Genomic DNA, 17,052 nt, shown 5'->3' with positions numbered 1-17,052 from the left:
AGTTTTTAAATCCTCGCAGTGTACTTCACTTTACCATGTCCAGATGATTCTTTTTGTCAGCCAAAAAAGTCAGTTTGCTTAAAGAAAACAAATCTGAAAATGATTTTTTAAATGTTCTTAAATTGTATTACTTATTTTGTAGTGCATTATTTTACAATGAATATTATTTCATTTCATGCTGTTTGTTAAATGGAAAATTATAGTGTCTATCTTTTTATGTTTTATTTTCCATTGCCTGCTCAGTTTTTCTGCATGTACACACCCCCAACCATTGACATCATTAAAGGATTTTAGTCAGTGATGTGTACACATAGCATTCTGAGTAATCAAAACGAAATTATATATTAAACCTTTTCTTGTTTACATTGTTTATTGTTTCAGTGCTACTGCGTCATGTAGTGTTACTTTCAAAGTTGTCTAAGACCAATTTGGCAACATGCTTTTGCAAGAAGAGTGTCTCCTTTTGCTGCATTTAATTTTGAAATGTAATAAACTTCACTTAGTGAAGTATTGTGATTTAGGTCTATCAGTTAAACTTAATGAACATAAGCACTTTTCGGTTAAATAAATTTGACTGTGAACAGTAAAACAGTAAACTGACAACATTAAATAACTGTAAAATGCATTGGTAGAAAATAAAACATTACTTTGCCCATGTAATTTCCCTCAAAAATATGTCTTAAGTTGAAATGTGACATCTGTTATAAGATAAAATCACACTCCTGAACTCTCAAATTTATTATTTATATAGCTTGGCACATTTATTTACTATGCTACTCTGTTGTTTATTCCTTATGCCAGCATACATGTCAATATTAATTTATTGTCTTCGCAGAAGGAATATTTCATCCTTATTTCATATTGTCGTCCCCTCACTTACTGCCTCTCATTCATCCTGCTTCCCTCCTCTCTTTGCATCTCTCACACTTCTCTTCTTTCTACTCCTCTTCCGGTTGCATGCATCTCTATCCATTTCTCTGTCTTCTTCCCATGGTGTCCTTTACTGTAACTGTTCTCACTTGCCTCTTCTAATGTCTTCATATCTCTGTAAATAGTGATCTGCTGCTATCTATGTAGCATAAGCCATCTCCGTCATTATGGCTACATCTTATCTAAAAGGCTCTGCTAAATTTAGTTATATTTTTCCATTCACGTTTTGACTTTGTAAACTGCTTCTTGAATTAAATGTTGTAGCATATTTTTGCACCTGTAAATGTGTAATGTTTTAAAGCATGTCCTTGTATCTGTAAATGTGTTTGTTAATTTCTTATGTGATCCTATTCACCTGGGCTTTGGCTGCAAAGATCAGTGCACTACCCTGGTAAGCAAATATATATAAACAAGTAAATGAAATGTGTACTGGAAAATTACACTTGTAAGCTGCTATCCTGTTTAATGCAGATGCGGAGAATACTCAGCACTTAACAGTTACTATGTTCCGATTAAATTCAATCGGAAATGCAACACAGTATTGGGAAGTCATGGTATTCATTAACATGATTTCTCACCTCTACTCCATGACATAGTAATAAGACATGGGTAGCTAATGCTAGGCACCTGCAGTTGGTTACTGTTAGCATCTGATTGTAATACCTTCCTGGCAGTCTCTCGTCACATTCATATAGATTATTGTGAGCTACAGATGCTTGGATCTTATTTTTTTTTTCTGTTAGGAAACAAGATATAGTTCCGGTGCTAACAGCAAAGTGCAGTTGCATTGTTTCATTGTTTAATTTTGCTGTGATCATTGTGGGGAATGCCTTGTAGCAACAACTTAAAACTAGATTACTCTGGCTGTGATTTCAGCATCTGTGGCAGTGATACATCACAGACGATTGTAGGAGGTAAATGTCTCTTGGGGATAACTCTCAACTTCTTATTGCAAGAGTTCTGGACAAAGCCTAGCATAACGGGTAGCAAAGGCCCAAAGTCAGGGACAAATTTTAAACATTGATGTGATCAGCTTAGAAAGTTGCTAGAATAACAATATTTGTATTAACAAACATTTTCTGATGGGTATAAAGTCTGAAACTCAAATTTCTGTCATTATTTAGTGACTATAATCCTCAATGATTTGCAAGAAAATCAGACATTTTGTGAGGAATAGTCCAGAAATATACAAGGCAAAAATGTGGGCAAACTGCAAAATCTGGACAGTTGGAAGGTATGCTTTTGGCGAGGGGGGATGTAGTCTCTTGTGAGAAACAAAGGATAGTTAGACTAATCACAATAAAGTAATTATTGCCATGGCTTGGAGGAACAGAATAAAGTTTCTGGAAGCTACACATTGAAATACATTTCTGTGATTATATGTTCTTTTGTTTGTTTTTTTTCTGACAGGAAGGATCTGTGTGCATTGCTAACAGTACATACTGCACACAAATCACTGTACGCTTATATTTATTTCTTTATTATTTATGTAAATGTATGGGGGCGTCTATGAAAGCAGCAAGTAGAAGTACATTACTGTGTCTGTTGTTTTACCACTTCTGGCAGTCACATATCGTAGGAGAAGCCGTGGGGTCAAATTCAGAGGTGCACTGCACTGGAAGTACTGAGATTATAGTTGTAGTCTTAAGTATGTATTTTTTTTATCTGAACCCTCTGTTATTATTACCTAAAAATGTCATTTAAAAAATCTCCAAAAAGGGGGAAATAGGGATATAGCCTTTGAAAGCCCAATGGCCTTAGTCCACATGCCAGTACTGCCACAGTTTGACATTTTACTTTGTTACTCGTTTTTTGTTGTGGGTTCAGTGCTGAAATTAAGCTCAATATCATGAATTTAGTGATGGCAAGAAGTGCTTCTTTTCCAAGTTGTCATTACATCAGGAGTAAAAAATCCCATATATTTCTTTTGAATGCATCTATATCTGTTACTGGACTTATGACTCCCTCTCATTTAGACACGTGCAGTAAACCACGTTGCAATTAGCTGAAGTTGTGGAAGTGTCTCTAGAGCTGGAGTCAGCAGTTAACTGCATTTTGTAGTTCTGGGTCATGATCCATTATTCTGAGAAATCTGCTATACTACTTTGTACAGTTTCAGAGAAATGGGCCTTTATTGCCAGGAGCCATTTGGGTGTTCTGTTTTTGCATTTCATTTCACAAGAAAAAAAAATACTGTAAAATTCAATGAACATTTCATAAATAAATGCTGAATTTTTTGGAGGTACGGGTTTTAAATGCAAAGAGCAAAAATAGCCAAAACCAGCCAGGATTCTGGGGTCAGACCTGAAAGTGCTCACTAATTAAAGGGATAAAAACAAAACACATTTCGTACAAAATGGAAAATATTTTTTTTTTTCAGTTTTTATGCCCAGATTTTCATGACAGCCATGGTAAGTTCGGCAATAATTCCGAATGCCTCTGCTGTAGATTGTGATGCTAACTGCACATTGTTATCATCGATTTAAAGTCCATTTTACAGAAGGTTAGAAAGGTCATTTCAAGAATATATTGGGTTTTTGGGGTACCATAGGAGCACATTTGAAACACAGCTTGTATGATGAACACACTGAACTTTTACATATCTAGTTTAAAAGCTGTGTACATTTTGATTACTAGAGCTTGCTGCCATCAGTTCAGTGAATTTAATTCTTCTTCTGCATTTGTGTTTTTCAGCAACAAGAACGAGAGCGACATCATTGGCGAGCTGTTTGGGTGGGACTGTATAATTTCATCTCTGATACACTTGCTGCCTTTTACATCCCACGCTGGAGGTAAACATGGTGCTGGAAATGGAGCCAAACAAAATACTGCACAGCACTAAATTCGGGAACGGGTTAGCAATATATGAATTCCGCTGGCGGAAATGAAAATACAAAAGAAAATGATGACTGACTCCTTTAAAAATGTAGTATTTTGTTGTTGTCTTTTCTGTGAGTGAAAGCCATTGCTACTGTTTACCACTTCCGCTGATTTTTCGACACCTGTGGTGTTATCACAACCAGTACTGGGAACTCCCACTTAAATATTTTTGGTACCACTGAGGGCACATACTGTATATTTTTTGAGAGCAACGTATGAGAAAGCCACTTTTCAGCATACCAGAGGAAAGCCTGGTGTCATAAAACTGAAAACTTGTGATACAACAATGAGTGTGTAGCTGTTAGATCAAGTCACAGTGCCAAAGGTTTATTTTGTTTTTGTGGGCTCTGGTTATAGTTTTGGTAATCATTTCTTTGAAAAAATGAGTCCAACTAAAAGTATATTAAAGGTCCACATGCTGTGTACTGCAAATCCGATTTAGTGCTTGAGCCTGTTTCTTGACAGATTTCTTTTAATTTATTTCTTTTAATTTATTTATTTCTTTTTTCTAAGAAAATATCAATATGCTGAATAGATCTGAATTTTTGAAGCAATTTGAACAGGCCCATTCTAATTTATTTCTTCTAATTTATTTATTTTACTACAAGAATATGGTATTTGATACTGAAGTGATTTAGAAATTCAGTTAAACAGTCTAAAGGAAGGTCCATGTATTTATTTTAACACATTTTGGTTAAGGCTGTGTGTTTCTTATACTTTTTCTTTTGTTTCTTTTTCTAACATAAATTGGACCTAATATTGCCATGTGTCTTTGCAGTACACACTAGAAATATTGCTGTATACTTATTGGGCCGTAGCTGGCAGACATCTTTAGAAACAGAACCATGAAATATGATTAGAACCACTTTCATCATTTTGTGTGGACCTCTTCTTGCATTCATACCCAGACTTTGCACCATCATTTCTCAGGGTTGCTTATATTCATGCCAACTGTCCCGTCCTTGTGAAAAGTAGAAAATACAAGTTTTGTTGGATGTTTAATGACATGGCAGGACTTTTGGTGTGGCAGAGATAAATATAGTTGCACTTTTGTAGCACACATATGTCTCAGGTTTCCTTACTTTTGTTCTGTAGCCCTAGGTCTCTTTCTGTCTTTGTGAACTTTGAAGACAAATACAATTCCAATGTAATGAATTTATTTCTATTAACAGATCATGTTTCTCGTCAATTTTTTCAAACGGTATGTGTAACTTTACCAGTAAATTAAAATACATGTACCATATATCTTCAGTTACAGAGTGCCTCTGATTAGAAGCCACTGGCTGATACTGGCTGTAGGCTCAGAGTCGGTTAGTTTTACTAACACCACTCCACAGTCTTTTGCACTATGGAGATAAAAAGTGTACCATTAACGTTTACATTTTCTTTGTTTATTGTTTTTTTAAATTTCATTCTACTTTATTTGTATGCTGCTTTTTGGCTGTAATGTGGTTCATTGTATGCCTTGGGAATGAATGTGCAGAAGGGATACTGCGACTGACATGTTCAGGTATGAGGCTAGAGCTGTATGAGATGCACGAATGAGTGTCAGCTGTGCATTTAATGAATAAGAAAATAAATCCATGACATGTTGGGTGGGTAAGCATACATCCATGAGTATGCTAAGTGCTGCTTGACTGAATGTTAAAATGTGTATGTGCTTTAATGAATGGCATAATGAACTGGCGCCTGATTTTTTGAGCATATTCAAAAGAGTATTTGCATTTGTAGGCATTGTATGATTGAATGTCTGGTTTGTGCCTTTATTAGTGTGTCTATGAACATTTGAGTGTGTGAGTGTGTGAATTGTTGAGCTGGGATGAGGGAGTAAGAGCAAATCATGTTTTTCACAGACCAATAGGCCAGTAAGTGGGGTGGCACAGTGGTACACTGGATAGTGTTGTTGCCTCACAGCAAGAGGTTGCCCAGTTTGATTCTCATCTGGGGTGCATTCTGTTCTGAGTCTGAATGTCCTGCTTGTGTTCATGTGGGTTTCCTCCAGTTTCCTCCCACATTCCAAAGACATAGAGTAGGTGGACTGGACACTCTAAATTGGCTATAGATGCGAGTGTGCTTGCGAGTGTGTTGTGTGGAAGAACTACTACAGCAGGGCTAGCCAACTGGCAATGTAAACCTTGGCTGTACACCTGACCCCATGTGAAAAAATGGGAAAAAGAGGTTATGGCCAGTAAGTAAATCAGATTTATTTTATCTGAGTTGCTGTAGTTTACTTCACTGGCGATCAGGTATACGCAGTTAAAATCCACCTGCTGTTTACAGGAACGTTTACTAAATTTTGTAAAAATAAAATAAGTAATACAGGCTACTTGCAATTGAATATATATGGTACTAATGAATACAGTTTATGAAGTATGTGTTCAGTTGTTTAATATAGTCATATGACAGAGTTTACATCTGAGCCTCCTATTAACTTTTCAGAGAAAAACTGTTTCAAATGTATTTGCCTTTTGAACTAATACCATCATGAGTTTTACTGTGGCATTTTTCCCATGTGTTTCTGTTTTTCAGTTTTGTTTTAAAAGTTATTTAAAGCCTTCATTTTATCAAATTAGACCTTCCCAAAGGCTAGAAAACTTGATGAGGTGTGCAAACGCATTAGCCCACTGCCTAGAGAACATGATTTTTGTGGCATCCACCTTGCTATGGCACTTTGTGTACGTTTTGCTTCTAAATGTCACTAATGTTCAAAAAATTAATTCGGAAATGTATTTGTATCATGGACATGTTGTTGCTGAGAATGCTAAGTTGTATTGTCTTGCAGGCCTAGCTCTTTAAAGATCATCACAGTGTGACGCTGAAACTTTTTAGATACCCCTTTTAGGCATCCTACTTTCATTATCTGTTTGCCTATACATGTCATTGATTCAAGAGTTTTAGATCAAATGAGTTTGGCTGGTGCCATTTCCAGAATGTCTTTCTATGGTGTTACTGATACTCATGAGCTCCTGTTCACTTTGCTGTCACCACTGACATCTCAGACATCCATTGTAGTCCTGGGATGTAATTTCCTAGAATGCTTGTGAGGCCTACTGTTAAAGAGAGAGCTGAATAATTCTAAATACAGGAAGTCTGGCATTTATGCAAAGATTAATGGTAAGAGCTGCCTTGTGTAACTTAGACAGCATGGTGCTTAAGTGGAATGGTCTCTGCCTTGCATCCCCAGAGTACATGGTTCCTTTCTGACCTTTTGTCATTGTCTTTATGAAGAATTCATGTTTTCTTTGTGGATTTCTCCAGTAATCTATTTTTCTTCCACCTTCCCAAAGCACGCTGATTGACTGGCTACACTAATTTTCTCTCTCAGAGTCTATTTAAATACCCTTGCTATTGTAGCCTAGGTCATGGCTGAAAAGGGCCCACAAACCAGCCTATTTATCTGATCTACAAATAAGTAGTTTGTTCAGTTTACATAAGGCAACAAAATTATTGCTCAGTGGAGACAGCAACCATATCTGAGGGGTTTGCACTCTTCCATTTCCATCCTTAATGAACATTCAGAGGAGTGAAAAGACTTCCAGTTTTAACTCTTACCTTCCTTTCTGAACCAGTGAACATTCAGCAGATGTACTTCTTGCTATAGGACCACAATCACTGAAGACTTGAGTCCAGAATGCTGTAATTGGTGGTTCTTTTTACCACAGAAAAGGCTATGCACTCAGTGATGAAGCATTTATTCTCACACAGTAGCACTCTGTATATACTGTAATTCTCTGTATTGTAGATATAAATGTACATTGAATCTCTGTAAATTTTGAATGCATTTTGTACATCAAGTTTTCTACAATTTTTTTTTTCAATAAAACTTTTCTTGAAATGAAAATCGCTGTGGAAGCTACTTTCATCTACTTAATGTAAGTGAGTCATTATTGTTGCTTGAAATGCCTGGGAAAAAAATGGTTTTAGTCCACATATTGAAGACAGTCAATAGCAAAACATGTACTCTGATGTGCTCTGATGTAAAAACAATGCCTAATCAGCACTGACTGTTATTCAGTGGGATAGGCCGCGATGTAGAGTATTAAAAAATGTCACTGTGTGTAAACGCTAGGATCATATGACTTTGCAGTTGCAAACGTGGAAGAACTAGGTTGGTTTAGAAACTGTTCTCTGAACTTGAACCTGATCGTACGTTTGAGCTTGTTTTGTCTGATCATATAAGGTTGCTAATGAGCTTGTGTGTATTTGTTTAGTGTTGCATTTGTCTGCTGGTAACATTTGGAAATGGCAATGCAGGAGGTGAAGCGGGTATGTAATTGTACCTCCTGTCTCAGTTGTCACCAATGGAGTAGAAGTCAGAATCTTTGGAGGGACTTATAAGTGGCCAAGTTAAAGGTAGCAATATAAACTACGTAGTTATGTAAGTGGTCTTCTAGTACATTATTTGCTCAATGGTCCTACCGACCACACTTAAGTGCTCTCCCTTATCCAGCTCATTCTGGGCTTTACAGTTTTCTGTTATCTATGAGCAAACATGGCACAACTTAGTCTAATCTGTTAGGTACTGTGGACACAGCATCCCTTGCAAAATATTTGCAGCACCAAACATCCGTTTTATTTGCAATATGAAAACAAAACATCCGTTTTGTTTTCATATTGCAAATAGAACAGACATATAGACTTATGGAAGAAGATTCTGGTCCCTTCCACATGGTTCAAAATTGTAAGTAACAAAATGTCATATTCCAGTGGATTCCTGCCCAAGTAGCTCAGGTTTCACAACCATATAAATTGAGCAATGGAGTTTTACTTTAAAAAAGGAGCACAGTATATACTTTATGTACTTGTGAATGTTATCTATGACCAACAATGGTCCCCATTGAAAAGATAAGCTACTAAAGTTACACAAGGCATATTTATGGATGTAAACAGTACTGCCTTCAGGCATTTACTAGTTTCCGTATGTGAATGTGCAGAAGGTATAACATCAGTATACAACCAATGGTAGGAGGAAAAGGAGAGAGATCACTGAACTGTCAATTTCCGTTTAACATTTAGTAGAATGATGTTACCAAGGCTGCAGCACGGTCATTTATCTTACCCCCAGGAGGGTTGTGCTATGATTTTTTTTCTTCACCAGCACTAAGTAACATTAATGTTGCCAGACTGTTTGTAAATGCTAATATGCTTTTGCGCATGCATGTGAGATCATTAATAACAAGTAGAGATGCATGGTTAGTTCAGTGGTGATATCAATTTTTAGGAATATTCTGAGAGTCAACAAATGTGGATGGTTGAGGTGCTACTTTATTAATTTAAAACAAGTTTGAGAGTACAAGCTTATATGATCTTATGCTGTCTGTACTTTTATCCAAACAATCATTCAAGAACAGCAATTTTCCACAAAAATCACCTGTATAAAACTAAAATAATATTGATCCGTGTGGACCTTTTTTCAGGGTGAGCCTGAGAGCAGTCACAGTGTATAGTGTGTACAGATGTTCTTCGTGTTTCACTGTTGCAGTCATCACATTTGGGTTATCCCTGCCAGGGTAGCCCTCGGCCAGCCCGAATACCAGAGGCTTAGTATTTCTGCGTCGGTTGCTGTCACTTGAGAACTGATGTCAGGTTGTCAGTAGTATAAAGTAAGGCAGCCGATGCCATTACATCAGTCTTTCTTGCCATGAAGCCCGAAGCTGAAGCAGTTAGCACAAGTGCCAGTTGGCTGCTACCTGGGTTTTCGTCTCTGAATTGAAGTTGAAGTCTTCTGAAGCTAAGTACCCCATTGGGGATCCTTTTTTCTTGCACTAATGGATGTCAGAAAAAGTTAACAATTGTCTCACCTGTGGAAAGCAAATACCACACCAAGACTTCCACTCTTACTGCATCACTTGTTAGGCCCAAACCACGATGTCCCCCATTTTCACTTCTGTGCTTTGTTCAACACCAAAACTATCGGGCCCTTATTCTAGCCAGATATTTTTGTTTACAGTCTTCAAATTCCGATATGGCTTTAGTAAGCCGTCCGACAACAGATCTTCCGAAAAAATGTAAGGATAAAGACAGAGACAGACCACACAGGTCCAAACCTACCGACGACACTTCCGTTAAGCTACTCGTCAGATGTTCTTCAAGTTTCACTGTTGTAGTCATTACATTTGGGTAATCCTGCAGGTTGCCCTCAGTCAGCCTGAATTCCAAAGTCTTGGGTCCTGCGTCATGGCTGTTGCCCCTTCCCTGACGTCAGGTCGTCAGGGGTACAAAAGATGCATCCAACGCCATTTTCTTCAGGCTTTCTTGCCACGCAGAGCCCGAAGCAAAAGCAGTTTGCAAGTGCCGGTCGGCTGACTCCTGAGATTTTCGTGTTCGAGTTTCAGATCCGAAGTCTTTATTAAAAGCTAAGTGGGGAAACTTTTTTCTTGCTCCAGACCGATGTCAGAAAAAATTAATAATTGTATTTCTTGTGGGAAGCAAATACCTCATAAGGACTTTTATTCTTACTGTATTCCTTGCCTAGGCCCTGACCACAACGTTTCAAGTTGTCGGTTTTGTGCTAGATTTAACCAACGCACTATTAAGCATCGGTACGATTTTGCACTAAACTATTTTGTGCGCAGATTTAATTATACAATGTCGTCGGACAGCCATCCGACTACCAGAGTTCACAAAAAAATGCAAAGAAAAAGACAAGCAACCGAGGTCCAAAACCGACAACGAAGCATCTACTAAGCCAGTTGCCGGTTCACCGGTTCTCAGTGAGGCGCTTTCGCAGCCCCTGACGCCCACTACTTTAGAGTCGCAGGCTGCTACCAACTCCCACGTGGAGTCGGTCAGGCTGCTGGAAACTCAAGGTATTGGAGACTCGGACACTATTTCCTCAGATGGGTCCGGAGCCGCTGAGCAGGCATCGGCTTCTGAGGGTGTATTCAGACCTAAACAATTATATATTAAACCGACTACAGCTTCAAAGGCAAAGACTAAAGCACCTTTAAAAGCAAAGAAACAAGTTCACTAGCCACATGGACAGGCCTCCATGCCCAAAAAACAGATGCTCAAAATGGTCGAAGACTTAATTACCTTGATCATGGGTTCCCATCCCCCTCCTGATAAGAGGCCTAGGCAAGAGACAGACTATGAATCTTCAGATCAGGTTTCCATTTCCTCTGATTCCTCTTCTGATCAGGAATATTCTCTTCCCCCCTATGAGGATTCTGATGATGAAGAATCCATTCCTTCAGCTTCTCCTCCTGAGGACTATTCCTTTGGGGAAACCTTGCATACCATGAGGGAGCATTTCCACTGGGAGAGCCAAGATTTTTCAGAATCTAAGAAGAGGCTCAGGGACTTCCTTCTATTACCTCAACACAGACCTCTAGCTATTTCACCTGTGTTAGACATTGTAGATGATGTGTTTTCAGAGTCTAGTCTGACCCCTGACTCCTTACCTCCAGCTCCTGTTAAGCCTGACAGATACTACAGGGTTCCTGACTCTCATAAATTCCTTTTCAAAAACCGCAAACCCAGAAACTATTTCTTAGGGTCCCAAAGGGGTTAAGGCTTCCACTGCAAAAAACCCTACCCCCTCTGACAGAGACTCTAGGGCACTGGATAGATGGGGAAAAAAGATTTACACATCTGCTACCTTGGCTATAAGGGCCTTAAACTGCCAGTTTCATATGCTCAAATATCAGCAATATGTCATGACACTGCTTGAACAGAAAATGTTGGTAAATTCTGAATGTGCAGATAACAAAGAAATACAGGATTTATTGCATGAAGCTGAACAAGTTGGAAAGCATACTTTGCAATGTGGTTTTGATTCTCTGGAGGCCTCCTGCAGGGCCGTTGTTACGGGTTCTGTAATTAGGAGGCATGCTTGGTTAAAGGAACAAAATCTGCCTGAGCATGTCAAAGCTAAATTATTAGATGCACCATTACAGCATGATACCCTGTTTGGTGTTAAGGCAGAAGAGGTGTTAAAGAAAATGGAGGACAAAGCTAAATCTATGCAAATGGTCAAAGATTTTTTACAAGTGCAGCCACCTGGGTTTAGCAGACACTGGCCTACAAAGAATTGGTCCTTTCCAGTGTCAGACAGACCTCAAAGGGGCAGATCCAGACGGCCTAGAGGCAGATCCCAGCCGCAAGGTTCATACAGGTCTAAGCAATGGGGTGCTTCTACCTCCAAAAAGGGAGAAGACAAATCACAACCATACAGGAAACAGTCCCAATGACTTCTCCCTGTCTGCACCAAGCACTTATCTACTGGCAGCACCCTTAGGGGGAAAAATAGCACTTTTTTTCTCAAAATTGACACATTATAAACCAGGATAAATGGGTTCTAGACATAGTGTCACAAGGCTACAAGTTTCACTTCCATACCCTGCCAAGGGTAAACAGTTGGCCAAACCTGCCAAAAAATTAATGGGCAGAGGCTCAAAAACAAGTCTCATCCCTCATGGACATGGGGGCTATTCAACAAGTGCCACAGCAAGAGCAGGGACTTAGTACCCAGAAAGGACAAAACATGGAGACCAATACTGGAACTATCTATTCTAAACACTTTCCTGGATATACCAAAATTCAAGATGTTGACCTTACAGCAGTTTCTGCCCATGCTGCCGGGCAGAAAGGCTTGGCTCGTCACTTTAGACCTAAAAGAGGCATACCTGCATGTCCCAATCAGACGATCATGCAGACGATACCTCAGATTCAAGGCTGGTTCAAAGCATTACCAATTCTCTGCACTGCTCTTTGGCTTATCTACTGTGCCCAGGGTCTTCACAAAGTGCCTGGTACCAGTAATTGCTTTCTGCAGACAAAGAGGAATAGAAATATATCCTTACTTGGATGACTGCCTCATTCAAGCAGAGAACAAGTACATTCTACTACAGCATCTGGCATTTGCGAAAAGACTTTTAACATGCCTAGGGTACACAGTCAATGAAAATAAATCAAAACTAGTACCCTCACAAGAGATAATATTCCTAGGTGCAAGCTTAAATAGAACTGCCCAGATGGCTTATCTCACGCTAGACAAACAAAGGCAACGGACTACCTATTTCAAGGCAATGGCAACAAAGACCCAGTTATCTGCAAGAAAAATTCTGCAGGCTTTGGGCTTCATGGCATCTTGCATCCTACTAATTCCATATGCAAGACTGCATATGAGGAAACTTCAATGGTACCTAAAAAGTGTCTGGACACAACATTGCCACATCCTACAAACAATGATTACTCTCATTCCCTGCCTGCAACAGGAGTTTCGATGGTGGGCAAAGGCTTGTCACCAAAACAAGGGACAGCCATTCTCACTACCCCCAGCTGGGCAGAACCTAACAACGGATGCATCAGATTATGCCTGGGGGGCCCACATGGCAGGAAGAGGCATTCAGGGCACCTGGCCCACAAATCAAATGCATCTACATATCAATCAAAATGAGATGCTAGCTGTTCAAAATGCCCTGACAGCCTTCAAGGACCTAATTCATCCAGGACAACGGCTGATAAAGGCAGACAATACCACGGTCATGTGGTACATAAACAAGCAGGGGGGCATGCATTCTTACCCCCTTAGTAGACTAGCCATGGCTTTATGGGACACAGCATTGACTTACCAAGTTCATCTGCAGGCACAATTCCTGCCAGGAAAGGACAATACTCTGGCAGACGAACTAAGCAGAAACCTCATGGATCCCCACAAGTGGCACCTGGATCCACAAGTCTTCAGCATGATAACAAAGAAATGGGGACGCCTGGACATAGATCTATTTGCCTCCCATCACAACTATCAACAAAATGATCCTGCACAAAGATTTATCACAGACAAGCATGGAAAGTAGACGCCTTATCTTTCAACTGGAAAAACCTATCAATATATGCATTTCCTTCACTGCCTCTCCTCCCCAAGGTACTCCTAAAGGTGAACCAAAAATGATTCTGATTGCCCCAGACTGGCCCCGCCAGTACTGATATCCGATCTTAAGGAACTTGTCGCAATGCCCAGCCTGGACCTTACCTCAAATACCTCACCTACTGTCCCAACAAAACGATCAGATTCTGCACAGCCAACTCAGGACTCTAAACCTGGCAGCATGGCGGATAATGTAGCCATACAAAGCACACCTCTCAGTAAAGCTGTGATGGATGTCATTTTGGAAGCCAGAAGGCCTAGTACTAGAAAATCCTATGCTGGAAAATGGAAGAGATTTTGTGCTTGGAACCAAGCTCAAGGAACTGGCACAGCTGTACCAAATATTCCTCAGATTTTGCAATACTTAACTGAGATGCTGGACAAAGGCCTATCTTTTTCATCAATTAAAATTCATGCCTCTGCCATTTCGGCTCATTACAATACAGAGCCACCACTCTTTTCTCATCCTTTATTAAGACAGTACCTCAGAGGAGCCAAAAATTTAAGGCCTCCAAGGAGATCGCCAATGCCTGAATGGGACCTCAATTATGTCTTGGAAAAACTCACCCTACCTCCTTTTGAGCCAGCTGCTACTGCGGATATACATTTTTATCTTGGAAAACAGCTATGCTCCTAGCAATAACTTCTGCAAGACGAGTGTCAGAGCTACAGGCTCTCATGGCTGTGGAACCTTTTATCATTTTTTATCCAGACAGGGTCTCTCTGAGGACAAACCCTACATTTATGCCTAAGGTAGTGTCCAGTGTAGCCCTTAACCAAACTATTCATTTGCCAACTTTTTATCCAAATCCACAGAACAAGGGGGAGAAAATTCTGCATTCTTTTGACGTACACAGACAACTTAGATTATATTTGGACAAAACTAAAGTTTTCAGAAAGATAGAAGAATTACTGGTGGCATATGCTGCAGGATCACAAGGAAAGGTTATCTCCAAACAGACTATTTCAAAGTGGATAGGTCACTGCATTCATTTCTGCTACTCTCAGCATGGCAATCCAGTGCCTAAGGGCATTAGGCCACATTCAACCAGACCTGCAGCCACTTCTGCAGCCTTTCTCAGGGGAGTACCAACCAAAGACATTTTACAGGCTGCTACTTGGAGTTCAGTGCACACCTTTACAAAGCATTACAATCTTCCACTTTACTCTAAATCCAGAGCAGGCTTTGCCACTGCAGTTCTGCAGGGCCTCATAGCCACTCCTAATGTTGTTTAGCTCCAGCCCCCCAACCATAGCTTTGGGACTCTACCCAAATGTAATGACTGCAACAGTGAAACACAAAGAACATAGTACAGTTGTGTACACTTACCATAAATGTAGCTGTCTGAGTGTATTCACTGTTGCAGTCCAGGTTACCCACCCGCCATCCCCCTTATTTCTGCTGGAACTTATCTTTACTTCTCTGATCTATACAACCTATGTGGTGTATATGCTTGTAGATGAAGGTAAAGTTTATTTTGGTGCATGTATGTTTTATATATATATAATATATATCTATATATCTAGCCTACCCTTTTGGGGGCACCTGACATCTGGGGCAAGAAAAACTGAAGAAAATGGTGTCGGCTGCATCTTTTATACCCCTGATGACCTGACGTCAGGGAAGGGGTGACAGCAACCTTTGCAGGACTCAAGACTTTGGAATTCAGGCTGACTGAAGGCAACCTGCCAGCAGGATTGCCCAAATGTAATGACTTCAACAGTGAATACACTCGAACATCTACATTTATGGTAAGTGTACACAACTGTACTTTCTCTGGTACTCAGTGAGGCGCTTTCCCAGCCCCTGATGCCCACTTCTGTTGATTTGCAGGCCGCTACTGAGACCCTTTCTGAGTCTGGTATGCTGCAAAACTCTTCTTCGACTAAGGATCCTGCAGTTGTCTCTACCTTGAATGGGTCCAGAGCTGCTGAGCAGGCACCAGCATCTGAGGAAGTCCTTTGCACTACCGAATCTCAACACAAACCAATGTCTTCTTTTGTGACTACCGTTCTTTCAAATACGACCGAGTTTCTTAGGCCCAGGGTTTGTACCACACTCAAGAAACTGACGACCCACTCTCAGGCACCTGCTACCTTGCCTCAGTCTCAAAGGCTTAAAATGGCAGACGACCTTATCATGCTGATCAGGGGTAGCCAAGCTACCCCCTCAAAAAGGAAAAGAGATCTTCCCCCTGTAGTTTTGTCCGAACAAGAGTCAGATAAATCTGATGTATCTGACTCTAAAGACATGCAACCCTTCTCCACTTATGAGGATTCTGATGCAGAGGACTCCATTCTTTCAGCCTCTCCCCCAGAGGATTTTTCCTTTGGGGAAACCCTGCATACTTTAAGGGAGCATTTCCGATGGGAGAGTCAGGACTACCCTCAGTCTAAAAAGCGACTCAGGGAATTCCTAGATCTTCCACAGCACAGACCCTTGGCCATACCCCCAGTCCTGGATGTTGTAGATGATGTTTTCCTTGAATCCAGCTTGACTCCTGATGCCCTACCTCCTGCTCTCAGAAAACCAGACAGGTACTACAGAGTCCCTGACACACAAATATTTTTTTAAAAATCCAACAGCTGACCCTGAGGTCATTTCTCAAGGGCCAAACGGGATTAAAGCAACCACTGCTAAGAATCCCACACCCTCATACAGGGATTCCCGAGCATTGGACAGATGGGGTAAAAAAGAATACACCTCAGCTACTCTTGCTATCAGGGCACTAAATTGTCAGTTCTGTATGCTGATATTTCAGCAGCATACCCTGGAACTCCTTAAACAAAAAATATCTTCCCTTCTTGCTTGGACAAAATCTAAAGATTTACAAGACAATGCATTCTACAAGCCAAGTAACTAAACACACTTTGCTCTGTGGTTTTGACGCCCTACAAGCTTCTTGCAGGGCAGCAGTCAGTGGATCTGTCATTAGAAGATATGCATGGCTTAAGGAACAACCCTGCCAGACCATGCAAATCTAAATTGTTGGATGCCCCCTTGCACAAAGATAACTTATTTGGCACAAAGGCAGAAGAGCTCTTAAAAAAAGATGGAAGAAAAAGCAAAATCTATGTAAACAGTTAGGGATTTCTTACAAGTCCAGCCCCCCTAGGTTCAGCAGACATTGCCACTCCAAGCACTGGACCTTTCCTGCTCCGAGTAAACCAGTCCAGACTAGGCCGCATGGCAGCAGACTACAGAGACAGCAGTTCCAATTAATGCAGAGATCCAAGCAGTGGACCACCTCCATTTCAAAACCAGGGAGTACTAAGCCACCCCTTTATGGTAAGAACTCACAATGACTCAACTCCTCCTCCCCCCTCTGCCCACCCTCACTTATCCCTAGGAGGAAAACTCTCATTTCATT

The 17,052-nt window shown here is 40.3% G+C and overlaps 1 protein-coding gene across 1 annotated transcript in view; it reads left to right on the top strand.

The window, feature by feature from the left end:
* BBC3 (BCL2 binding component 3) overlaps positions 1-7,637 on the top strand; it is an 82,997-nt gene extending 75,360 nt beyond the window's left edge. The window contains exon 4 of the mRNA XM_044090549.1: positions 3,625-7,637. Within this exon, the coding sequence (XP_043946484.1) occupies positions 3,625-3,726 (102 nt within the window). The 3' untranslated portion in view covers positions 3,727-7,637. The remainder of the gene's footprint in view (positions 1-3,624) is intronic.
* Positions 7,638-17,052: the final 9,415 nt, after the last annotated feature.

This window comes from Protopterus annectens, chromosome 1.part0, assembly GCF_019279795.1.
Source record: "Protopterus annectens isolate FY-2018-M chromosome 1.part0, PAN1.0, whole genome shotgun sequence".
Lineage (NCBI taxonomy): Eukaryota > Metazoa > Chordata > Ceratodontiformes > Protopteridae > Protopterus > Protopterus annectens.
This window is presented reverse-complemented; position numbering and strand designations above follow the sequence as displayed.